The sequence below is a fragment of the Protopterus annectens genome, chromosome 8.part0 (genome assembly GCF_019279795.1).
Source record: "Protopterus annectens isolate FY-2018-M chromosome 8.part0, PAN1.0, whole genome shotgun sequence".
NCBI lineage: Eukaryota > Metazoa > Chordata > Ceratodontiformes > Protopteridae > Protopterus > Protopterus annectens.
In genome coordinates this window covers 1,277,736,722-1,277,763,155 of record NC_056741.1, presented here as the reverse complement: position 1 = coordinate 1,277,763,155, position 26,434 = coordinate 1,277,736,722, and the positions used below count along the sequence as shown (strand labels likewise).

At 44.7% G+C, this 26,434-nt stretch overlaps 1 protein-coding gene across 1 annotated transcript in view; it reads left to right on the top strand.

Moving 5' to 3' along the window:
* Positions 1–16,117, top strand: part of LOC122809360 (zinc finger protein 574-like) — a 73,780-nt gene extending 57,663 nt beyond the window's left edge. Inside the window, exon 2 of the mRNA XM_044080794.1 lies at positions 12,758–16,117. Coding sequence (XP_043936729.1) covers positions 12,803–16,012 — 3,210 coding nt within the window. The 5' untranslated portion in view covers positions 12,758–12,802 and the 3' untranslated portion in view covers positions 16,013–16,117. The remainder of the gene's footprint in view (positions 1–12,757) is intronic.
* Positions 16,118–26,434: the final 10,317 nt, after the last annotated feature.

The following is a 26,434-nucleotide window of genomic DNA, read 5'->3' as shown; positions in this document are numbered from 1 at the left end:
CTCACTGCAGTAATAGTTATTGATTTGAGTAAAGCTTTTGACTGTGTGAACCACACCCTTCAACACAAATGCAGCTTTGGCTGTTCTACAATTGAATGGTTTTCTAACTGTTGCACTAATAGAAGTCTTACTGTTAAGCTGTAGTAGTGGATCTTTTCAACAGAACAATGTAACTGTTATCCCACATAGATTGGTACTTGCCCCAGTGCTTTTCAGTCTCTCTATTAATTCCCTACCCCTAGACCTCATGCTGTCTAACCTTGTATTCTACATCATTTGTCTCAAACTCACAGCCCCCAGACAACAAGCAGCACTATAGGTGAGTGCACTCCTTTTCTAGCTATACTGCCAAGATTTCTTTTTGTCTTGGAGATTGTTGCCCTTATCTGAGTTTGCTAGTCCTCATACAGCACCAGTTGTCATTTGAGTTTACGACCCCTGCTGTAAGCTGCTGACCTGTTTTTCTTTGACTCTACTGCTAACCATATATCTATCATACATAACCTTTTGAACATTCTAATCAAATTCCTATCATGACTATCTGAAAAACAAATAACCCTTAATGCTTAGAATATTAATACTGTATTTTTGGCACACCCCATAGATAAATGTTACCACCTTATTAAACCACTTGCTAACAACTACTAAACCACTAAACCTGTTCTTTCCTTTAAATTTTTAATAACATTTTTCAACCCAAATCTGCATATGCCCTTGGGCCTTCACAACGTTGAATTAGTAATCATTTCTAGCCTGTATGGCAGTAGCACAGTATTAAACTACCTCACTCTTGAAGGTCATTTGGCCAGTGCTAAAACATCTCACAACCACAGTTAGAGTGCAGTGTAATTCTCCCAACCTACATTTCCAACAACAATCTAAAAGGCTTAATATGTTTGCCATTTCGCCCTTCTTTCACCTTCAAAGAGGACACCATTGCATTACCCTTACATATTCTAACTGGTTACGTATACATGAACATGCTGATCTCCTTCTTCGGTCACTTATTTTAAAAATTTAACAATGACATACCCCTTTCTTCCATCCACAGTTTAGAATTTAAGAATGATCCATATCTTCTACATTCCCCAAGCCAGTAATTCAGTACCTTTATCTAAGCTTATCAAAACCTTTTCACCTTCAGTCATGCCTTCTCCATTCTCGGGCCTAAACTCAGGGACATTTTGCCAGAGGACATTCATAAAGCAATCATGCACAGTAAATATAGGCTTAAACTAGCCTGCAACCTCACAGGAGATTGCTTTCAGACCTCATCAGCATAGCCGGCCTTAGGCATAGGCCAACTAGGCGGCCGCCTAGGGCACCGCTGTAGTAGGGATGCTTTTCCAGTATTTATTTGGTGTAGGTAGACCAGGATGGGGGCACCGGGTGGTGTGGTGGGGGCGCCGTGGAGCCCTTTTGCCTAGGGCACCAGTTGACCTAAGACCGCTACTGCTCATCAGTTATACAATGCCTCAGACTCTTTTCTACGTTTTCTTCTATTGCTGCCATAACTGACATGACCTCCTGCTTCTATGGCTGTCCTCCAGTGTTTATGCTTCTGTCTCCTGCATTAGCTAACTTGGAGAGAAGAATAGCAAATCTAACTTATTTCTATGACTGAAGTTTTTTTTAGTGAGTGTACTGGTATATTCTTTGTCTTCAGTGCACTGTAGCAGCTACAACAGATATTTTGCAAATTTGTATTACTAGACAGTTCTTCGCTTTCATATGTAATGCCATTCAACTTTGTATATCCTAGTGTGTGGCTGAAATGGGTTCTTGTGCCTCAGTCCACTAGCCAGGTAAACAAAAGTGTGCGTGTTTGTGTGTGCGTGTTTGTGTGTGTGTGTGATGCTTATGCGTGTGCGTGTTTGTTTGTGTGTGTTTGTGTGTGTGTGATGCTTATTCATTGTTTGATTTACAGGTACTACCTCATCAAGGGTGAGAGCCCATAGGTAAACTCACTCCCAATGTGAAAATTGGATTCCAAGACTGAGCCATCATCCTCATTGAATGCCTATTGCTGCCAGCCTGTCTCTTCCCCATGGCATTTGGCAACTTATTTAACACAGTATTTACGTATAGCTGTGCACCATGCAACAGGGGTTAGCACTGCCGTGTATAGACACAAAAGCTTCAAAAGTCAAATTTTCCCAAGATTGCTACTAGGGAACCATTGTTAACTTCCCTGTTTCTCAGCGAGCAACACAGTTGCGCATAACTTCCCAGAGAGCAACCCAGCTGCACTTTTTGAGATGCCGGCACAGGTTTCTACTCGGAAACCTCCCATAGATTAGCTGATTTTTACTAGTTCCACAGTAGAACCTAGTCCATCCAGCCCCCACCCTCCATCACTTATTACAGAATACATCTGGCATAATGGAAGGTCAGTTTTCAACTGTTTTTCCAGTCCACTTGATTGACATGGGCATCCTGGGACAATGTAGCAATTGCTTCATGTATACAGACAACCTACTACTCCTAAAGCATGAAAATACAATATGTGAGTGATGTATCTGGAATCAATCTGTGTCTCTCATGTAACAACAAACCAAATATGAAGCAGGTTGTCAGCACCCACAATCCATCTCCCACACATACCAAGCACACAACACATAAACCCACATATGTGGAGATGCTCACTATTAATATACCAAAAGAGCTAAGACCTCCTAATAACACACGCATCATTGTCTCATCCAATAAGCCCCTAAGGCAAAACATATCTAAATCGAACTTCTTGGTCATAGGTGACTCCATAGTGAGACACAGTTGTTGCCCTCACAAGGCTGGACAAGGTTACGGTCAGCTGCCTGTGTTGTGCCAGGATATGCCAAGTCACGCAACTCTTATCATATTCCATTTTGGACTGAATGACTTGAGATGTACCTCTCTGAACTATATGAAGAGAGACATGATGGAGCTTTCAGATTGTGTCCCAGGCAGATATGTCCCAACAGCATTCTTTCCTCACCCAAGATGATGGCACAATACAAACAAAAAATGATTGACTTCAGTAATTGGCTTAGCTTCTGGTGTCAGTCCAGGGGGATCTGGAATCTGACAGCCTGGGATGATATGGTCGACAGACTACTCTGCTTTGCCAGAGATGGTCTCCACTTGGTCACCTCTAGGCTTTAGGTTGCTGGCAAAGGTACTTCCCTCCCCCATAATGCCTTTTTTAGGCAATGTCATAAGAACAAAATTCCCAATGTAAAAATATCCTCCAGCTGAATGCTAGGTGTCTAAATCGGATACTGCACTCACTTGAAGCACTTCTCACCCTGGAAGAGGCTGATGCCTGTGCAGTCACAGAGACATGGTTCAAGGCCTCGGAGTACAACGGCCATGCAGGGCTACAATGCCTTCCACATGTTCAGACCACACAACGAACATGAAAAAAACATGGGAGGAGGAGTATCCACCTTCATTAAAGACACACACACCTCTAGACTGGTTAAACAGTACAACTCCCTAGAGTTACTCCAGGTCCAAATAACTGTACGAAAGACCCCGCCCCTCCACATCATTGTTAGCTGTAGGTCCCCCACCATGAACCACAAAAACCACTTCTACCTGGACCTACTTGAGTCACTGTCAATACAGCCAAATACTCTGGTCATGGGTGACTTTAACTATCCTTCCTTCAATTTGGTAACGTATAGGAGCACAGACATGCTCTCCCAAAGGATCCTGGACTTTAACACAAATGCTCTGGAGCAGATAGTCAGCACCCCCACAAGAGGCTCTAACATCCTTGACATAGTGCTCACAAGCATGGGGGATTGCTGCACCACCCCATGTGTGGGGCCCTCTGTGGTAAAATCCAATTATAAATCCATCTAGTTTGAAGTAGCGATCATACCTGACCCACTCTCAGAAGCAAAAAAGTGACAGCAGTGACCCCTATACTGAGGTGTACACAAATGTTCTGTAATAATTGTATAGACTCAGCCATACTGGAACAGATCCAATCAGGATCCTCACGAAAAAATAAGCCACCCTGGTGGACATCCAGCATAAATAGGTTATACAATAAGAGAAAGAAATTGCTGCCAAAAAACAAGAGGAAATGGTCCCAGCAAAGGACAACTCCCTCCAAAGCATAAACAAGCAGATTAGAGATGTCCTAAAGTCTTCTAAATCTAATTACAAAACTAAATTAGCATTCCTAGCTAAGGTAAATCACAAAGCATTCTTTAGCTACATCCAGAATCTGAAAAGGAAGGCCCAGCTTTATGCCAAACTAGCTGTGGATGGTACCTGTCATACTGAACCTGAGGACATTGCTAACCTGCTAGTGGACAGGTTTGGCAAAAATGGCACCCCCCCCCCGTCCCAACCATTCATACCGCATAATATGTCTGTCACCAGTCCTCTGCCTAGTATCTCCATAGAGCAGCTCATAGCCACACTCTCCAAGGCCAAAACTACAGCCTATGGGACTGGACAACATCCAAGGCTGCCTATTAAATGGTCTAAAAGAGGAGTTAGCGGAACAATTGAGCACGCTCTTCAATCTTCGTCTAAGCATTGGCTTTTTCCCTGTTGAGTGAAAAACAGCAACTGTAATCCCTTGCACAGAGGGGTCCCACAACCGACCCCAGGAACTATAGACCTATAAGCCTAACCGGCCTCATTTGCAAGGCCATAGAGAGAATCATCATGGATCTTATCAACAAGGATATAGGTGATCTTCAAACTCTTGACCCGATCCAGTTTGGCTTTAAGGGCAGATTTTGCCTGCTAAACCTGGTGGACTTCTTTGAGAATGTTACCAAGGCCCTAGATGAAGGCAGAATAGTTTACACTGCCTATCTCAACCTAGCCAAGGCCTTTGACGCGATCCATCACTCAGGCATTGTTGAGAAACTCACCCAGCTGGGGATTAACCCTTATGTCACTAGATGGGTTGCCAACTGGTTCACAAGTAGAACACATGCAGTCAAAATTGGGGATGCCAACTCTACTAGTAGACCTTTTACCAGTGGTGTTTCACAGGAATCTGTGCTAGGCCTCCTACTGTTTGGTATCTATTTTTCAGAAGTCCAGGTGAAAATAGATGGCGTATGGCTTACCAAGTTTGCTGATGACTGCAGACTGGTTGCAGTCATTGAATACCCAAAAGATGTCAACATTCTACAAAATGGCCTTACATGGACAAATGATTGGTGTCAAAGCCACAGACTTAATGCATTTTTGAGTTTTAGATTTATCATCCCTTTTGGCCAAGGAGAAACCCCTACTAATTACAGCATTAATAATATCCCCCTAAGTTCAAACCCAGTGGTGAGAGATTTAGAAATGCAAGTTGACAGCAACCTTAATTTTGATAATCAAGTGTCCATAGTAGTAAGGAAGGCCTCCTACATTGCACACCTCATAAGCAAGGGTATACCCTCCAAAGTTAAGGTGGTTATAACTCCCCTGTACTCTGCTCTCATCAGACCAATAATAGAGTACCAGGCTTCCTTCTGTATGTACCTCACCAGACATCTGCAGCAACTGGAGAGACCTCTGAGGTTTCTCACCAAGAAAATTCAGGGCTTACAACACATGACCTACACAGACAGACTGAAGGCCCTATCACTTTATTCAGTATTGTATAGACTGCTTAGATGCAACTTGTGCTTGGCCTACAGAGCAGTCTCGGACCCTGGTTTGATGAAGCTGCTGCATATCTGCAAATCCAGTGGGACAAGATTCACTCACTCTAGGGATCTTATCCTAGCTTGTGATATTAATGGGATATGCAGGAGAGACAGATATGTCTCCCAGAGGTTGCCACTACTCTTGAACAAACTCCCAATGTATGGAACGCAGAGCTTCTCAATGACCCTATTTAAGCATAACCTGGACAGTTGGATTGGAAACGGGTGAAACCCCTGGTGTAAATTTACTATGTCCCTCGTAGACAGGAGCAGCCGGTGCTGCTTTTAGATTTGTGTGCAAACATAGACTATATATCTTTGTCCATAAGGGACAAGGGTATAACATTGCTAGGCTTGTAGAGGCCTTAGGGCTAATAGCATAGTAACCTCCTATGATCCTGTGAACATCTGCACAGTGCAGTTCCAAAAGCTGAATGCAGCACAGTTATCATTCTGGCCTGTGATGATCTCTCTAGCAATCTTGATTAATGTCAGCACTGCAGTCACCCATACTTCCTCTCTCTACCGGGGATGGACATTCAATGACAGCAGCTGACTCCCACCCCTGCCTGCTTGTTCTGGCTTCCTTTGCCACTAATTGAACACATGTTGTCTAGAACAAAGGTCAGGGCTTTATCTTTCTATGCCACAGAGCTGTGCCAGTCTTAAATATGGCATTTTCAGAGTTACAGGTTACATGGTCTGGGAATGCTGAGGAAGCAAGTAACACACAAAATGGATGAAGGAAAAGTACTTTTTCAGTGATCCCTGCAGCATAGGTTTCCCTAGAACCACTTGGGTTAGAAAGTTAATACCATATTTATTGGCAAGGCACTTGCAATATCTGGTCTGAAAAGTGATAGTAATGGGCAGTTGTGATTTAATGAGTCTAATTATGCTCTTCCTTATCACTGTTGCAGTATTTTACCTCCTGGTATATCCTGCCAAGGATAGCCAAATGTCTGGCTTGCATACCAAAACTTTTACATCTTCCAGGTGCTATATGTCAGATGTGTCTTACATGCAAGTCATAAGGTACATATGAATGCATAATCCTCAGAACTTCTTTTCCACCACTCTGAACACTACGTTTGATTTCTGTCTGCAAGTCATTTACTGAGTGGGCTCCACTACTGAGCCTACTACAGATAGGTGCCCCATTGGGGGATCTCTTCCTTTCTTTTTTATAGGTTACTTTAGTTTACATGTCAACCAAGAAGGGAAAATGAGTGTGGGAGGCCGACCCCCCCCCCCCCATAAAGACAGACAAAAAAAAAAAAAAAGACACACAATGCCTTTTTGTTCTGGTGCTACCCATGACCATATGCAATGTTGGATTTTTTATAAGTTTGCACTAAGACACTGTACATCTGTCTCTTTCCATTTACTTGGAGAACCAGCAACTGAAACTTTTGGCTCAGGATACCATGGCCGAATCCACCTGTTCTGATGTTCAGCTGCCACTTAATAGGACAGCCAAAAAAGGCACAAACTAATATGCTGCTATCCAGCCTCCACCAGACGTCTCCATTGGGTTGGATGAACAACTTGAAGACCGTCCGGTGCTGTAGTCTTCTCCCTCTGCAGCAACCCAGTTGAAGGACATCTTGGAATTGCAAAACCACACGTCCGCCGAAACTGTGCCTATGTCTGATGCAGATGTGGAGGGCTAGTCGCAGTTGATTGTTTTTGGAGGGGTCTAGGGGATCCCCCAAATACTTGATAGGGAAGAGGTGCCTTTTATCCTCACTGAAGCTACGCAGGGGTCTGAACCTCCTAGATTTAAAAAAAAAAAAAAAAACAGAACTCGGCATGTGGCCCATGTGGTTAAGGATCCACACAAAGAATGTCAGGATTTTACTCTTGGGGGGGGGGGGTTCAGTGCTCATTTGACTCTTAAGCCTCATGAAGGGTTATCTGTTCCTGCTTTTGCTCCTTTGTCTTCCATTTCTATCAGAAGCCCTAGGTACTTTGATTCCTCTGAAGACTTAGACTCTGGTGAGGAGTCATTGGCTTACTCCTCTCATATCCACTCTCCCCTTGCCTTGGGGGTCTCCTGATTGTCTCACTGAAGACTTGTCTTTGGTTATAGTATGGTTTATATAATAGAACACTTTTTAAGTGAGATTGTTTCTAGCTTTTTAACTCTCTTGCAGATGGATTCTCCTCTGCCTTCCTGGATACATTCACAGCAGCTTCTCAGGCCCCTGACACTCAAACACCTGCCCCTAAGAAACTGGACAGGTTCTATAAAGTTCCTGAGACTCAACAGTTTTCATATAAAAGCCCTTCCTCTGATCCTGCTGTTTATTTCTGTAGTCACTGATAAACTATCCAAGTATTCTAAGCATTTACCTTCTGATAAGGACAGCCTTACCATGGACAGTTATGGTAAAAATGTATATACCTTTTCTACTTAAGCTTTCAGAGCTATTAATTACCAAACCTCCTATGACTAGGTATGTCTTGGCTCTTCACTCCAACTTGGGGGCATTCTGGCTGATTTGCCTGATTCAGAGGGGAAGACTTCTGACATTTCCCTTTTGAGCTCTATTTCTCAGGTGGCCCATAATTTTATTAAATGTAGTTATGCTGCTGCTGTTGATGTCTGCTAGGACAGCTGCATCTGGATCTGTTATGAGGAGGTATTATTGGCTTCACCTCCAGTCTCTGCCTGAAGACATCAAGGCCAAATTATTGGTTTCCCCCTTTGACAACCAGAATCTCTTTGACAGTGCTGCGGCTGAATTGTTTAAGACCCTTCAGTATAAGGGTAAAGTTTTGTAGGATTTGAAACAAATCATTGTCTCTCCTGTTCCTAAGTTTCAGAGGAATTCTCATTCTAAATTTCCTTCTGGGAGAGTCTGTCTAGACAGGTCTTAGGGTTCCAAGAGTCAAAAGCCTTCTTTCCCTGACAGGTCTGCTTCTGTCTGTTCCTCCGGTTGATTCTTTCTTTTCCTGTTTGGTAACAGATAACCATGGACGCCTGGGTACTTTCCATTATCAAAAATGGTGTTTAATGGCCTGGAAGTCCCTTCCTCCATTCTCAGGCCTTCCTCAACCTCCTCTTCCCCACTCCCACTTTTTTTTGGTTCTTCAGAGTCTGGTATTACAGGGAACCCTCCAGCCAATCCTCTTGTCTCAGCTGGGAACAGGTTTTTATTCTAGGATACTTTTGATTCCCAGGATGTAAAGGGTGAAGGAGGCCCATTGTAGGCCTATCTTTTCTCAACATCTTTCCCAGGGTTCTGTCTTTCAGGATGTTGTCTCTTCAGACACTTTCCTCTGTTGCTTCTTCAAGCCTTTCTGGTAATTCTGGAATTTGAAGGATGCTTGCCTCCACATTTCTATTCACCCTGTCTTCATGAAATGCATACATTTCTGTTTCTTTATTTCATTTCATTCTCAGTTCTCTGCTTTGCCTTTTGGACTTTCTACATCTCCAAAGATCTTTACCAAATGCCTGGCCCCTGTGGTAGCCTGCTACAGACTTCAGGAAATTCAAATATTCCTTACTGGAATGACCGTTTCACTCCACAGTACCACCTTCTGGAGTATGTGGGTCTTCTCTTGCCTTTTCTCAAGCTCGAGCTCTGCTGGTGGATTTACCAGATTTTCCAAAATCCAGGACTGCCTTTTCAGGTTCCACTCTCTACTTAAGAGCTATACGTACATGTTTCCAGTAACAGTTGGAGAGCCTCTTCCAAAAATCTCAAAGTCAAGGATTTTTGGTTCCATCGACAAATGGAAGATAATATCAACAACAAAGAAATAAGACTCTTCTTCTAGCTCTCCAGGTTTTTTACTCCCTTTAGATTCCAGGTCCTGTAATGCGTTTTTGTAGACAATGCCACAGTCATGTGGTATGTCAACAAGCAAGGAGGTACAAAATCTTACCTTTTTTTGCAGGCTGGCTCTTCAGACTTGGGATTTTTCATTCTCTTAGAACCCTGAGAAGGCTTGTCATGTTCTTCAGGTAATCTGCATTCCTTCAGAGCACAGTCTGATGGCGAACTGAGTAGGTCCAGGACAAATCCTCATGAATGGGTACTTGGAATGTGTTTCTTAACATTGTATATTGGTGGGTTAATTCCCAGGTACATTGTATATTGGTGGGTTACTTCTCAGGTAGATCTTTTTACCTTCTCTACAAACAGACAACTTCCCAAGTTTTGTTCCAGATTGCCAAGTCCTCTAATTTGTAAAATGGAAGGGGATGTTTCTGTATATCTATCACCATCTTCCTCTACTACCAGAGGTCCTGTATAAGATCATATGGGACACACCCAAAATCTTGTTGCCGACTCCCTTTTGGACCAGACATTACTGGTTCCCCTTTCTATTTCATCTGTCCGGGGCTAGTTATCATTAAGTTACCTCACAGGATGGATCTTCTCGTTCACCTTCACTTGTCCACCCTTCAGTTGACATTTTGGGTGATATGGTTTTGATTTCTTTAAGATGCTGTTTTTCTGAGGATGTGTTTTGGGTTTTGTAGGAAGCCAGAAAACCCGCTACTAGAAAATCGAACTAAATGGAAAGAGATTTTCTGTTTGGTGTCTCATGCATGACTTAGGACCCCTTTTCTGTGGGGGTTCCTTTGGTCCTTTCTTATTTGTGTGAGTGGTTCAGTTCTGGCTTGACATATTCACCTGTTAATTGGAAATGGCTGACAACTGAACTTTTATCTGCCTCTGAATCCACCTTTGGCTTCTAGTTTTCAAGTCAATTTTTAAAAAGTATTCTTCGTATTTGGCCTCCAAGAAAGCCTATTTCTCCTCCTTGGGACCTTTAATTTTGTTCTTGAGAAATTGACTCGGTGCCCTTTTGAGCTTGCAGTTTCTTCGTCCCTACAACATTGTACTTGGAAGACTGTATTGGTGGCTGAAACTTCTGCCAAGAGGGTCCCTGAACTTCAAGAACTCATGGCGGTTCCTCATTTTTTTGGTTTTTCACAGGGACAGGGTATCTCTTTTTACCAGTCCTCCTTTTATAAACCAAGGCGGTTAATTATTTGTCCTTTAATTTGTCCAGTCATCTTCCTTCTTCTTTCCTCTGTTCACAGAATCCCAGTGAAAGGGTTCTTCACATCTTAGATTTACACAGACACCTCAGATATTACTTGGACAAGACAAAACATATCAGGAAATCTGAGCAGCTTTTTGTTTTCTTTCATGAAGACAGCATGAGTAAGGCATAGTTTGAACACATGCTGTACAGCTTTGGTAACAGCAGTGTCTGCAAAGCCATAGTCTGCTTGGTTTTTCCAGAAGTGTGGGGCCTGGTTTGAAAATAGAAATTGAGATAGCACTATTCACGTTTGTCTGTGTCTGCAGTTTGGAATCCAGCACTGTGTAGGGGAGGGCAAGTACTGGAAATTCTGCTAGCAGTGTGAGACCCACTGCAAGGGGTCAGTCATTGTTCCTGCAGTGGTAGGAGAGATGTTTTTTCCCCCTCTGCTTAGGAAGGCTGTTGACTTTTTGCTGGAAGCTTTGTAGACTGGAGACTAATATTTCTAATGAAAGAAGTAAACTTGTACTAATGAATATCCGTTTCACATAATTTACAAAGTGAGATATAGGACAGTAGACTACAGGTGACACCTCAGTGGTTATCCAGTTTTGTTGGCATCCTGCAGACAGAGAGAGAAGTTTAAGTATAAGGCTCCAGAGAGAGAGTCTGTATGCCAAAAAAACGTAATAAATTCACTGCTGTTGAATTCAAATCCAAAGATGAAGTTTTCCTTGGGAGGAGATACTATGGGTTCTCGGACCCATGTACAGAATGGGGAAAAAGAGGATTGATGCCGATGCTGTTACTAAAGGATGGCTTCATCCTTGTATAGAACTAGACTAGTACAGAAGAATGGTCAGGTAAGTTTAGGAGGTAGTGCAGAGGGTTACCTTGCATCTTACTGACAACTGATCAGGTTCCAACTAACCTACTACAACTGTTTGCATTTGAATTGCATTGTAGTTAATATTGTGATATGTGGACACAAAATGATCATGGTCGGAGTGCGGATGCTTTACTTCCCCACTGTTGTGCAATATTGGAGATAGTATAGATAGATTAAGGTGATATGGGGGATTCCTCAGGTGGGATGTAGGACTGCAGTGTTCTTACTCATTTGTGACTGAAGATTTTGAGTTATCATGCCTTGATCATTCAAGAGAAGCAGAGCAGACTCTTCTGTAACCTTTTCATGTCTGATAATAATTATGATTACATCAAGAAGTACGTTGCTGATAGTAACCAAGTTAAGATAGTTAGGCTCCTTCCTTTTTGTACTAGGTGTCTTATCCTGTAACAGTCAGGTTTACTATTTTCACCAAAGAAGTACAGATTCACAGCATCCAAAACAGTTATTCTTGCTGATCCAAGGGCATTGATCTGCAAATATAGATGACAAGATAGATGAAGTGGGATGTAAACTAGGAAGATGATTTTCTGTTAGTAATTTAATACACAAAATAATCTTGGCTTCACTTCTCTATTGATTGGCAGGAGGCAAGCACCCTGCTTTGAAGATCATCCCATAGTAGAAGCAATGACACCAGCTTCAGTACAAAGTTCAGGTGTTTCCCTATTCACTGTCTCTTTAGGAATGGTGACATCAAGTTTCAGAAAGGCCCAAGATGTCAGCTTGGCAAGTTCAATCCAAGCTTCTAATTTATACATTTTATTATTGATAGTGGCCAAACTGAGGTGACCAAATCTGATTACAGACTTTGAATGGAATGCATGGTTCTGAAGATTCGTAATGCTTCTTTCAAAAAACATTCTGCCTAATTCTTTCAGCATTTTATATTTAGGCCAGTCTGCTTTCAGTTTATCTAGTCATTCTCTTCTGGGTGACTCGGCTCCCATGCCTGCAACCTGAGTCTGCTTAATGTTTGACTCTGAGCAAGTTATTTGAGTAGACCAGAGCTCCTGGGTTACTTCTGAAAACAATTGTATGTCTGGTGGGTCTTTACTAACAGAAGAGTAAAATAAATGAATATCCACACCTAGAGATGAATGGAGCTGTTTTAAAGTAATTATTTTATAACACCAACTCATGTAATGTGTTTCTCTCTCTGTCTCTTTCCCTTTCTCTGTAGATGAAGTTTTAAGTTGGGACAGAAAGCTATATAAGAAAGGTGGTGATGGAGACACCTGATCTCCAGACTTCATTTTATGTCCAGCACCATTATATGTGTTCGGAGTGCGGCCAGCTGTATAACACGCTGGAAGAAGTGTTGGTTCACCAGCAGAGCCACATCGGAAGCCAAAGCTATGAGGAAGAGGAGCCACCTACAAACTCTCCACAAAATGCAGGCATTCAGGAGAACCATTACCAGTGCTTGGAGTGTGGAGAGTTGCTCATTTCACCAGATCAGTTACTCCAGCATCAAGATGTGCACTTGAGAGAGAACAACCCCAACAGTCACATCCAGTCTGTGGATGTCCAAACCAGGGTCTCAAGCCAGATCCAGTACCAGTGTCTGGACTGTAAGCAACTTTTTAGTTCTCCACAGGTCTGGCTGTCTCATCGTCAGAGTCACATGCAAGAACAACAGAGGGGGGTTTTACTGCAGACTGCTTCTGGTATTGAATCTGCAGTAAGTGTACCGAACAATGCCCATGGTGAACATCAGTGTGAAAGCAACAGTACCCCAAAAACAGAAGGTACAGTACAGAATGCACAAGATCATGTTTGCATAAAAGAGGAAGAAACTGATGGGAAGAATGGTGGACAGATACAGATGTCTAAAGCGAATTATCAACCTGCTGATGAAACTGATGGGAGAAATGTGGGACTGGTACATAGTGTTGGAGCAAATAATCAGCAGGAGATTAGTGCGAAAAAGGAAGGATTGGTACAGGCTGTTATAATAAATGATCAGCAGAGTATTGATGGGGAGAGGATGGGACTGATGCAGTCTGTTGTAGGTAATCAGCAGGATACTGCTGCAGAGAGCAGCCTGGTTTCTGAGACATCAGACAAAACTGCACTCCATCAGGTACAGGTGAAGAAAGCCTGCAGAGAGGAAAAAGAACTAGACCCCTCTGCTGAAATGCATCCATATGAATGTTCAGAATGTACAGAAGTCTTTGTCACTCCTGAAGAATATTTAGAACACCAAGGAACACATTTTATAGAGACAGAAAAGGAAAGTGAAGAATCTGAAGTGCCAGAAATGAACAGCATTTTGAACAGGGTTGAAATCTATGAGAGCAGACTACAAAGTCTTGCAAGACAACATGCCGCATTGTATGAGGAGCAACAAAATTGTGAGCATAGTGAAGCAACAGCCACTGGAAACAGCAGGGAGGATTATTCAGGAAATCTTACACAAGTGCCTGAGAAGAACCAGACTAGACAACACATTCAGTCGGAAATAATAGAGAAGGGCGTTTCCATTGTCCATCAAACAGTATTTAAATGTATTGATTGTGAGAGAGACTTTCCCACTTTTGAAGCTCTAAAAAAACACAAAAAAGAACACAGTGCAGAGGTTTTCAGATGCACAGAGTGTAATCGGGTGTTTGCTTCTGCCAACAGGCTTCAGGCACATCAGAAGGTGCACATGGATGGGACATTTGAGTGTTCTCAATGCAGCAAGGTTTTCAAGAAGGCGACTTCCTTGGAGTTGCACATGGGCGTTCATAGTGGGAAGGCGATTTATCTCTGTTTGGACTGTGGTTTGGGGTTTGGCACAGAAATGAGTTTAATTGTGCATAGAAAGACGCACACGCCTGAACCACATCATCGCTGTGAGTGTGGGAAAACTTTCACTAACATGACAAAATTTCTTTACCACCGACGCACACACAGTGGAAAGAGTGGGAACCCTTCAGGAAAAATGGAAAAGCTGCGAGGAGAGGAAGCTGAAGTAGTACTTGAAACAATGAAGCACATGCATTCTTCTAAGCCACAGCCCACTGTACCAGGTGAATTTGCCATTGAATCTCGGGGAATGGCTGTACAGATTAATCAGGCAGACTCTGTAACGCCTGAAGTAGAAGTGGAAAATGGCCAAACAGCACAGCCTTCCGAAGGTAAACTTAGTTTTAGGTGTCCACAATGTGGAAAAGTATTTAGCACTCAGATTCGAATGGTACGTCATAAAAGAACTGTGCATGTGCTGGAGAGGAACCACAAATGTCCGATCTGTGGAAAAAGCTTCAAGAAACTTGTACATGTGCGTAATCACATGAGAACACACACTGGAGAAAAACCATTCCAGTGCACAGTGTGTGGCAAGACATTTACTTCATTGGCCAACCTCACTCGACATAACATGCTCCATACTGGTGAAAGGCCATACAAATGTGATATTTGTCACAAAGCGTTTACTCAGTCCTCCAATTTGCAACAGCATCAACTTCTCCATTCCAATTCTAGTCCATTTTCATGTAAAGAGTGTGGCATGAGCTTCAATAGACACTCCAAACTAGCCAGTCACCTATACCACCACCATGCTGGGGAGCTGCCCTTTAAATGCAAAGATTGTGAAAAATCATACCTTCGTAAGGGACTTCTTGAGTTGCACCGTTTTAGTCATTTGGGCAAGGAGCCTTACCGGTGTACAGAATGTGGAGCTGTTTTCGCTCTTCTTTCAAAATTACAGGAACATCGCTGCAACCGAAACAGTCAAGTGTATGAATGTATAACTTGCAGAAAGAAATTGACTTCTGCAACCAAACTAAAACTGCACCAGCTAATTCACACAGGGGAGCGACCTTATAAATGTAACCTTTGTAACAAAGCATTCACAAACCAAAGCAACTTGGGCCTCCATGAACGTAGACATGCAGGACTTCGACCTTACCAATGTGGGGAGTGTGGAAAAACATTTACAGGATTTTCTGGTCTGCAGTTACATAGGCGGATTCATACAGGTGAACGGCCATACCCTTGCCCAGACTGTGGGAAGGCATTCAGACAAGCCACACATTTAAGAGAGCATCGTCGTCTGCATACTGGTGAGAGACCTTATAAGTGTGATTTATGTAGTAAAGCATTTATACAGTCCATGCATTTACAGGAACACAGGCGCACCCACACTGGCGAGCGACCGCATAGCTGCTCAGAGTGTGGAAAGGCTTTTAAGTCTTTATCTAATCTCCGAAGCCATCGGAAAACACATCTGGATACCAAACATACAATTATGTGCACTGAACTTGGAAACACCATTGCTATTATACAAACTGGGGATCCCCTTCCCATTTTAGAAACCATTGAAATATATCAGGCAACCTCTGATGGAAGCATACAAGTTGGAAATCTGCAACTAGAAAGTATTGAACTGGGAAATATACCCTTGGGCAATGTACAGCTTGAGAATTTACAGGTTAATAGTTTACTATAGTAGTAATAATATGTATATATAGATATATAAAACATAGTTTTCGATAGTTAATTGCAATCTGACTTTCATGTGAATAAAACAACTAACTTTTGACATGTTTATAGATTTCTGATTCAATTTTTATTTCCTCTCTATGCTGATATGCTTACGTTTGTATCATAGATGTCACTTGCATTTTTTGCATTACTTTATCGGTATATACATATAATTTATTTATTTTAACTGGACACATGAGCTGTTCCAGTGTTCCCTTTTGAGATTATAAGTTATCAGGCGATGAGTTCAGGTAACTGTATACTGCAAACTTATGTATGTAGCAAACGACCAATAACAGCAAATTCCATATAAATATGTGGAGCTTAATTATATCTAGTAATTTCAAGCAAATATATCAGGTTAACTACAGTTTTTAAAATTAGCACAGACTGTGAGAAGTAGGAAAAGCTGGGAGCATTGCCTTCAGTAAGGTTAAATCAGTAAGATTTTTTTGTACGGGTAATCCAGATAGTTGAGTATACTTTAGAAGAAACCCTTAATATTTTAATCTGAAGTAGGAGATTCATTTGTCTGCAACCTGTGGGTTATGGATCCGATATCGGATCCGAACCGGCATGGTTTACCAGCTATGGATCCAAGCTCTCAGCTCCTCCCCTCACCCATAATGCCCTGCTCTACCCTCATGACCTCAGATCTAGTTTGCCGCGCATGGTGACCAGATTGTTTTTCCAGCTCTCCAGCTAAGTGATATATTCAGTCTTTAAATTAGTCAAATTTAAAATTTTTGGTTTATTTGTGTGAAAGTGTAGGTTTCCCTCTTGTATTTTACCTTTTTTTAGAGTTTAATCTTAATTTTATATCCCTCCCCTCGCTGGTAGCGTAGTGTGTGTGTTGGACCTGTGAGTGATTTTTGTTTTTTTTTTAGTTACTTTACTTTAGTTCTAGTAACTTTTATTTGTTAGCTTGGGATGTCTGAGCAGCCCAAGGCTATTTTCTCAAAGTGCACCGAGTGTGGCCATAAGCTTTCCCCAGCTGATGGCCACACTCGGTGTGTTAGATGCCTGGGGGTTGAACACCTCACATCTGGATGTTCCATTTGTGCAGGGTTCAACCCCAGGGCATTGAAGGAGCGGAGGTCCAAGCTTGTTTTGGCGGGCCTCTTGCCGCCAGACTCGGCTCCGACCTCCGCTCCTTCGGGGGTAACCGTCCTCACGGTTATTCCCTCTCCGGCGCCCCCTCCTCCTCCTGGGACTCAACCTCCCGTTTCTGGTTCGGAGGAGAGGGATGCTAGGAAAAAGGATCGGAGGGAGAAGCACCATAAGCGGCGGGCCGAGACCTCTGTTTCGGCCCCGCCAGCCAAGCGGGCTTCTCCCCCAGCCCCCTTGTTTGCTGGATCTCCTCCTCCTCGGCTCCGGTCTCCAGTGTGTTTTTCACCAGGACCTGAGGAGGAGGAGACCCGATCTCCGTCGAGGCTATCGAGGAGGCACTCAAGGCCTACCTCGGTAGCCTCGTCGAGATCAACGTACAGCCTATCGGATGCTGATCTGGACCGGATGATGAGAAGGTTCATCCAGGCCCAGATGCAGATGGGAGTGCTCTTGCCCGACCCCCTTTTTCAAGCCCATTGCTCCTTCTCCGACCCGCTACCCGGGTTCGGAGCAGTTGGAGCCGAGCAGCTTCGGAGCCGGGGGTGGGTCAGTGCCGATAGTACTTGGTACTTCGGATCCGACCCTGCCCTCGAGTGCATCGGATCCGACCTCTCGGAGCCTGGATCCGAGCTTCGGATCCGGGGGGATCAGTGCTCCTTCGGCACCATCTGTGTCGGAGCGCACTGTCCCTTCGGATCCGAGTGCTTCGGCGCCGGCTCCGATCCACTCTTCGGATCCGAGGGGGAGCCGATTGTCGGATCCTTTGGTCGAGGTCGGCTCCCCTTCGGCGTTTGATGTAGTGGAGAGGGCCCTGTTGAGGGTCTCCGGACCCCCGGCACTTGTTTTGGCTCCGTTCCGCGCTCCCTCTGCACTGGGTCAGGCTTCCACCATCCGGCCCTTGGGACAGCCCGCTTCTGTGCCCCAAGCTGCTCCCCTGGAACAGGTTGTTGCTTGCGAGGAGTCCTCTGACAGCCCCCCAGAGGATGTTCCTCGCAAGCATACGTGCAAAAGGAGGCACATTGACTCCCCCGAGTCTCTCACGGAAGACACGGATTTGGAGGAAGGGGAAGGCTCCCCACGGTCACCCCCCGAGGATGTCTCATTTGGAGACATCATGGAAATGCTCCGTATAAGGGGGGGGTGGTCTGCCCCCAAGTCTTCCTCGGACGAGTCCGTGTTCTTGGAGCCATTTGAAGCGGGCCTGTCTACCTCTTGGTGTCCCCTCCTGCCGACCCCCTGGTGGACCTCATTACCACCAGGGCGTGGAAGGAACCGGACACCGTGGAGCCAATCCCTAAGAGGCCCGACAGGATCCTCAGTCCACCGTCTGACCGTGCCCATTGGAGTAAGGGGCCTCCGGTAGATGCCATGTTGACGGCGGCGGCCACCAAGAGGGAACTTGCTCAGGAGAGTCCCTCAGTCCATCCCCCGAGCAAGGAGTCTCGGATGATGGACCGCTTGGGGAAGCGGATGTTTAGTTCAGCGACCTTCTCGGTAAGGGCGCTGAACTACTTGGCACACGTTATTAGGATGCAGCGTGATCTCATTAAAGAATACGCTGCATCTCCCCCAGAGTCCATGTCGGAGGAGGGCAAAGTGCTGCACTCCACCCGCATGGCCACTCTTAGATCAGTTACCAATACCTCTATGTGGCTACTCTCCCATGCTACGGAAGGCGCCGCTAGAGCCGCAGGGGCAGGTCTAGTCACTAGACGTCAGGCCTGGCTCCGTCATTGCGATTTCTCTGAGCCCTTCAAAGCGTCATTTGTGAACGCCCCGTTTGATGGTTCTGCCCGCTTTGGCAAAACCGTTCGCGACACCTTGACCCAGAGCGAGAAGGACGGGAAGACACTGTCTGCCATCGGAATCCGCTTCTCTGCACCCCAGAGGCCCTATTCTAGGAACCAAAAGGGTCAGAAGAAGATGTGGTTCCGGACGTCGCAGCAATCCCAGCCTGCTCCGGACAACCAGTCCTTCCAGAGGAGGACAGGGAGGATGCCGCCCTAGAGGCAGAGGGGCTCCCAGGAACTTCGGGTCCAGAGAACCCTTCTCTGAACGGCCCGCGCAGCAACCCTGAGGGGTTGCCCGGCTGCTCCACTCTGGAGGCAGTCGGGGGACATTTTTCGGGGCACCTAGTGGCATGGGAGTCCATAACATCAGACCGCTGGGTTCTCCAGATCATATCCAGAGGATACCGTATCCCTTTTCGTCACTTACCAAAATTGAAGTTCCTCCCAGACATTCCACCCGGTCAACGGGAGGCCGCTTTGGCAGAAATTGGCCATCTGCTAAAGAAAAGAGCCATCCAGCCCGTTCCCCCAGACCAGATCGGATCAGGGTTCTACTCCAGGTTCTTTTTAGTGCCAAAAAAGACGGGGGATCTAAGACCAATTTTAGACCTTTCTCTCTTGAACCTGGCAGTTCCCAAGGAAAAATTCCGAATGGTCACTCTGCAATCTATTCTCCCCCTTCTGGGAGAAAATCACTGGATGTGCTCCATAGACCTCAAAGATGCGTACTACCATATCCTAATGGACAGGCGCTCCAGGAGGTTTCTCCGCTTCCGGCCGGGAGCCAGTCACTACCAGTTCCGGGTCCTTCCCTTTGGTCTCACCACAGCCCCCAGGGTGTTCACCAAAGTATTAGCAGTGGTAGCGGCCCACCTGAGGCTTCGGGGGGTGCAGGTCTTCCCCTACCTGGACGACTGGCTCCTTACCGCCCCAACAAGGCATCTACTACTATTGCCGCGAGTCTCCTTTCTCCATCTTGCTCCCAATCTGGGCATCACTATAAATACGAAGAAATCCAACCTAGCGCCCACACAGCCCTTAGATTTTATAGGGGCCAGGTTAGACACAAGGAGTTTAAAAGCCTTCCTCACTGCGGACAGAGTTCAAAATCTGCAGCTCCAGGTGCGGGCCATTCTCCACTCAAGTTCTGTTCCGGCGGAGTTGGTCCTGAGGGCTCTAGGGTCCATGGCGTCTGCTATAGCACTCCTTCCTCTCGCCAGGCTCAATATGCGCATCCTCCAGTGGACTCTCTTAGTACAGTGGTCATACCTTGCTCTTCCTATGCATCATCCCATTGCGATCAGCAAGGCTTGCAAGCGGTCCCTCCTGTGGTGGCTTCACTCCCCAGATCTCCACGGAGGCCGCCCATTTTGTGCTCCTCCCCCTCTCGCCACGGTGACCACGGACGCCTCCCGCCTCGGGTGGGGGGGGGGCATTTTGCGGGCCGGACCGTCCAAGGCACGTGGAACGATTCAGAGACCTTACTGCATATCAACGTTCTAGAGATGAGAGCAGTGCTCTTAGCGTTGCTAGCACTTCAGGACTTTCTTCCCTTGGGAACAATTGCGATTCAATCAGACAACATGTCGGTTGTCTGGTATATCAACAAGCAAAGAGGAACAAGGTCTTACCCTCTTTGTCGAGAAGCCATGAGAGTTTGGGAATGGGCAATCTCCACCAACCGCTTTCTAATAGCAACGCACATTCCGGGTCGGTCCAACATCCTGGCGGACAAGCTCAGTCGCACCATTCTGACCCCTTACGAGTGGTCTCTCAGTTCTCAAGTAGCGGAACGCATATTCGCACGGTGGGGAACTCCTTCATGCGATCTTTTTGCCTCTCCCTCAAACACCAAGTGCGACAGTTTTTTCGCTCTGATATCTCCTCCAGGAGGTTCCCCAAGAGATGCTCTGGTGCATGCTTGGCCACCCGGTCTCCTGTATGCTTATCCACCCTTGCCTCTGATGCTCCAAGTTCTTCAGAAAGCCTCTCGGGTGGGTTGCAGAATGATTCTCATTGCTCCGTTTTGGCCTTGACAGATCTGGTTCCCCTTCCTAAGGTCTCACTCGGTGAATCCCCCTTGGATTCTAGATCCCATTCCGGATCTCATATCTCATCCATCCTGCCTATCTCCTCCGAACCTGGACAACCTAAAGCTGACCGCTTGGCTGCTCCAGTTCCACTCTTGATCAGGACTCCCGGTATTTCGTCCCCTGTTAAGGCGATCCTGGTGGCAGCTCATAAACCGTCCACTAGGAAAGTCTACCGTAGCAAGTGGAAACTGTTTTCTTTGTGGGCGGAGCGGCAAGGCCTGAACCCCTTCACAGTTCCTCTCCCTTTAGTGCTTGATTTCTTAACCACTCTTTTTAGCGATGGTGCCAGCAGTTCTGCAGTCAAAGTACAACTTGCGGCAATTTCACATTATCACATTGGTCATGACTCCAGTCCACTCATGTCAGCCAAGTTGTGTAAAATTTTTCTTAAAGGTACTTTCCTTCTCAGGCCCCCTGTAAAACAAGCGGTTCCTCCCTGGGACCTTTCCTTAGTTCTCCAGGCCTTGACCGCCCCCCCCTTCGAACCAGCGGCTACGGTAGATCTCAAATTCTTGTCATTCAAGACTGCCTTCTTAGTAGCCATTACATCGGCCAAGAGAGTTTCAGAGCTCCAAGCATTATCAGCTAAACCTCCTTACTTGGTCTTTCATCCGGACCGTGTTTACCTCAGGACCAACCCGTCCTTTCTTCCTAAAGTAGTTTCTGAAGCAAACATTAATCAATCCATTAACCTCCCTGTTTTCTTTCCTAAATATGAAAACAAAGGTGAATACAAGCTTCACTCCTTAGATGTTCACAGGCAACTTAGATTTTATCTAAACAGAACGGCTGGTCATAGGCAATCCGACCAGTTGTTCATTTCCTTTGCTAAATTTAATTTGGGCAAGCCAATTTCTAAAGTCTCTCTGTCTCGCTGGATTTCACAATGTATCTTATTGGCTTATCAAGCTTCAGGAAGGCCCGCACCGGAGGGTGTACACGCCCATTCAACCCGGTCAGTCTCTACCTCGGCAGCCTTTAAGGCTAGGATTCCTCTAGATGATATTTGTGCAGCAGCCACGTGGGCTTCATCTCATACTTTTATTTCCCACTACAAGTTGGATCTTGCATCTAGGGGTAGAGCATCCTTTGGCTCAGGTGCTCGGAATATCCTTCCATGTTGGCCGCCCAAGATTCAGGTAGCTGGGGACTCTGTCCCACAGGTTGCAGACAAATGAATCTCCTACTTCAGATTTAGAAGTTATGTACTCACCATAACGTTCCATCTGAGTAGGTGTATTCATTTGTCTGCAACCATCCCGCCCTCCTATCCCCCTGGCCTTTCAGTTTCCTGCATATGGTGTGTTACCCTTTTCAGGGTGTTCTTGCTGTTGGCAAACTCGATCTGAGGTCATGAGGGTAGAGCAGGGCATTATGGGTGAGGGGAGGAGCTGAGAGCTTGGATCCATAGCTGGTAAACCATGCCGGTTCAGATCCGATATCGGATCCATAACCCACAGGTTGCAGACAAATGAATACACCTACTCAGATGGAACGTCATGGTGAGTACATCACTTCTAATTTTTACATTTGTTGAACACAGTAGAGCGCTGCTTCAGTGTTTGTGATATACCCAATATTTATAATCCAAAACAGACAAGCAAATGTTCCAAGTGCTTTATGTACACATGATATTTACACATGTTTAGAACAACTGAGATGAAGACATTTAACTAGTGTCAACAGTTCTTTGCCACCCCAGCAGTTGCGTAAAGGCAGTTAATTTAATATGGCATGCTTATCAAAAATTTTCCTAGACTACTAATCGCTTCCTCTTTATCCATAATTCATTGGCTGTGGACCTTGCTCTCCAGATCTCTTTTTGCAGGATCGCAGTGACTCACAGTTGAGAAACAGCCCAGATTAAACAATTCTGCAGTAAAAATGTTTTCACTTTGAGTAAATTGGATTTTTCTTTTATCTGTCTGATTGTGCTTTGCAGTGACTTTTTTGTGTCATTTGGCCTTTATTTTTTTTAGAGGCCCCTTTGTCTGCTTCCTGCTTCTTCACTAGATCTTCCAAGCTTTCCTCAGTTGTAGTAGTGGTTGCGGTGCCGGTATCAAGAAGTCCAGCAGTAAGCCACAGTTAACATCCATAGACTTGGTTGACATTGATTGTGATCCTGACTGTGTATCTGCAGCCTTTGGTGTCAAAATGCAGTTGTTGACTATACTATTGGTGCCAGTACTGCTGATGTTGATGGGCATGTGTCCAACTCTAGTGATTGATCTCTCGGGGAAGAGTTTGACTGTGAACTTGCAATGCCAGTCTCCACAGGATCTCCCTTTTGTTGTCTGAATTGGTGTTGTCAGTTTGGAACACAGTGTCAACATCAGTAATAGAGAGAGTTCTGTATTTGCCACCTTTGGCATTTGCACTTATTCAGATGTTGGTCCTGTCCCAGATAGCAAATATTTCTTTGGCTGAGCCTTTTACTGTCCCACTTGTCCAGCTGCAGGACAGAGGCTCCAAAGGCCTCAGGCAGTGTCTCTCCATGACATCACACCCAGACAGAGTAAACCAAGGCTTCAGGTAGTGTCTCTGCGTGACGTAACACACACCCAAACCATGCTTCTTCACCTTCTTGATCCTTGACTATGATGCCACAGAGGATGGACAGAAAGTACATGTACATGATGAAACATGAACTCTACAGTTAGAGCTCAGATTTCACTTAATCTTTTCCTGACAGCAAATTTGTGGAAATCTTAAGCAACGATGGAGCAAAGGGGATGACCAGGGATGACCCAGTGTCTTTCCTACAAAATACATTACAAGAAGCCTTTCTGACCTCCCAGCCTACTTCTAGAGTGATATCTTTAGTAGTGAAAAATGCTTATGTTCACCACTAGTATGACACAGGATAACCCTGATAATGTGGTGCTGACACCTTTACCTAGAAAACTGGACAAAATCTTCCTTCCCCTAAGGATGGGAACTGCTATTAAGAGACTTCCAAAGCCTGACTCTGTGTTTCTGCAGCTCTTAAAAGTGCCCCAACTTTGCAGTGCCCTACAACCCCCCACCCCTGATAAAGTTCCAGCAAGTGCTGGTTGATGATTATTGGACCAATTCTCAAATATAGTCAGAAAACTGAAGCTGCAGTCCCAATCGTCAGATGTCTTAACATCAAATCTCATAATGAGACTGGAATTTAACTCTGAGGATTCTATCAGAGCTTCAGATGCTGGTGTCACTGTTTCTACACACCTGGTTTCAGCTAACTGACTTTGCTGAAGTCATTATGGTGACTTTTCTGAATGAACCCTTTTAGGGCATCACTTCTGAAATGAAAGCCTACCTGGAGAAGGAAAAAAATGGGGGCAAAAATGTTGTGTCTTTGTGAAGTTTCAGATTCCACAGCACACCTTTCTTAATGATTCAACAAAGCCCATGCAAACTTTGGTTTAATCATGCCACCATTATTAGAACCAGAGGCCTGGAATGAACCAGAGTTATTCTGGTAACTTTCACAACAGTTGCCATACCAAAAGTAGATGTAACTGACAAAAGCAGAGAAATCACAGCCTTCCTTCTGTGGATGGGGAGCAGCTGCAGAATATACGAGGGCATGTTTGACTGTCCCTTTCTGATGTCAGTCAGAAGCAGTCTGTTCCTCTACCTTCTTACATGACTGATCACCATGTAGGACAAGCAGATAAGTACAGTGATACTTAGTTGTATACAATGCCATTCATTTCCTTAGCTCCACTCCTTGCCATTGTTGGACATTACATCCCTTCAAAATGAAGCAAGGTGTGACTGGTCCCTACTGCAGGCCAGCAATCAAGGAGACTCAATCCTCACCATTGACTCCGGTGAGGGACAGTTGCTCTGAGCAAAGATGGGTTCACACAGTATTTTCAGATGTAGCTTCCTGCACCAAGCAGAATTTCCCATAAGAGCACACAGGAAGTACGCTCCAGACCTGGGGCTGGACTCTCTCTCTCTCTCTCTCTGTCTCTCTCCAGGCCCACACAAAATTCCACACTGAATGCTTTGGAGCTGTGTATCCCTGTTCCCAGTAGCTGACGCACACACTTGGATATTTGAGTTTCACAGACACACACACACACACCTGGGAAAAGCTGGCACAGATTTACTAGCTGTGCCTCTTTCTGCCCAGACTCTGAGGTAATCACGCTGTCATCAGTCAGATACTCTGACACTCTTACAAAGGGAACCTAATTATACTGTGTAAAATTAATAGTAATACAAATGGTAGGGTGTGACCAAAGCAGCAAGGCTTTCAGGAGTGGCTACACTGTCACTAAAACAAGCATAAGTACTCTCAAGATGTTAAAACGTATTCTCTAAAGGACCAGCCACAGTGAATGTATTAAAATATTTAATGATAAATAATAAAACCGAAAACAGGAGAATACTAAAGACAGTAAACAACAGAGTTTCAACCACAGAGATATAAAAATAATATAGCTGAATAGTTTCTCACAAATGCAGAAAATACTAAACGGTTCTCACTAAATGTTCCTGACTAACTAAAGAATTACTGTTCCCTGACTACTTACTAAAGCAAGGCAAGCTGATATGTGTGGAGTGTCTTACCCACAGCAAAAGCTAGATGTCTGTATGTGTAGATGTGTGAGATATATATCCTGTCAGAAATCTTTCATGTCTGATTCTAAAGTGCTGCTGCAAGGGTTCCAAAGAAACCAGATGCTGGCTAGAGGATGACATCACTTCTAGTCACCTGACTCTGGTACAATACACACACACAGCTTTGCAAAGATCTGTGGCAGCATCTGAAAACTGTAACACAATTTCAAACTTTCCACCCTTCCAAGGTTCTGTGATAAACTTGCGCATTTGATCAGTTATAACAGTACAATCTAATATACATGCATACATTTTTTCTATCCAGCAGGACCTACTGTTGCATTTTTAACACTAGTAATTTTACAAATATATTTTTAACTCAAACATCTGTACAAATCAGTGTGATAGTCAAATAACATAAAAATCTTTACAAAACTTCAGCTAGCTATGCTGGCACATGTACATATGTACTGCCGTACTCTCCCTGGCACAGATGGCACTACCTCATAACATCACACAAGAGAAAATAGGTATTGCACCTTCTTTTAAAATGAGCCATGTAAAAAGTCACCAGTCCAGAAGTAATTGGGGTACTACTCCAGGTTCTTTTTTGTACCAAAGGAAACAAAGGACTTTAGGCCCACTCTGGATTTGAATGGTCTCAACAGATTTTATCCAAAAAAAAAACATGTTGGGGTCATGGTACGGTCCATCGTTTCATGTCTTGGAAGGTGAGTGGATGCACTGTTTGATTGTTCATGTTGCCTACCTCCACATAAAAATTTCCAAGGAGTCCAGGAGGTGTCTGTGCTTTTAGGTAGGCGCCAGGCATCATCA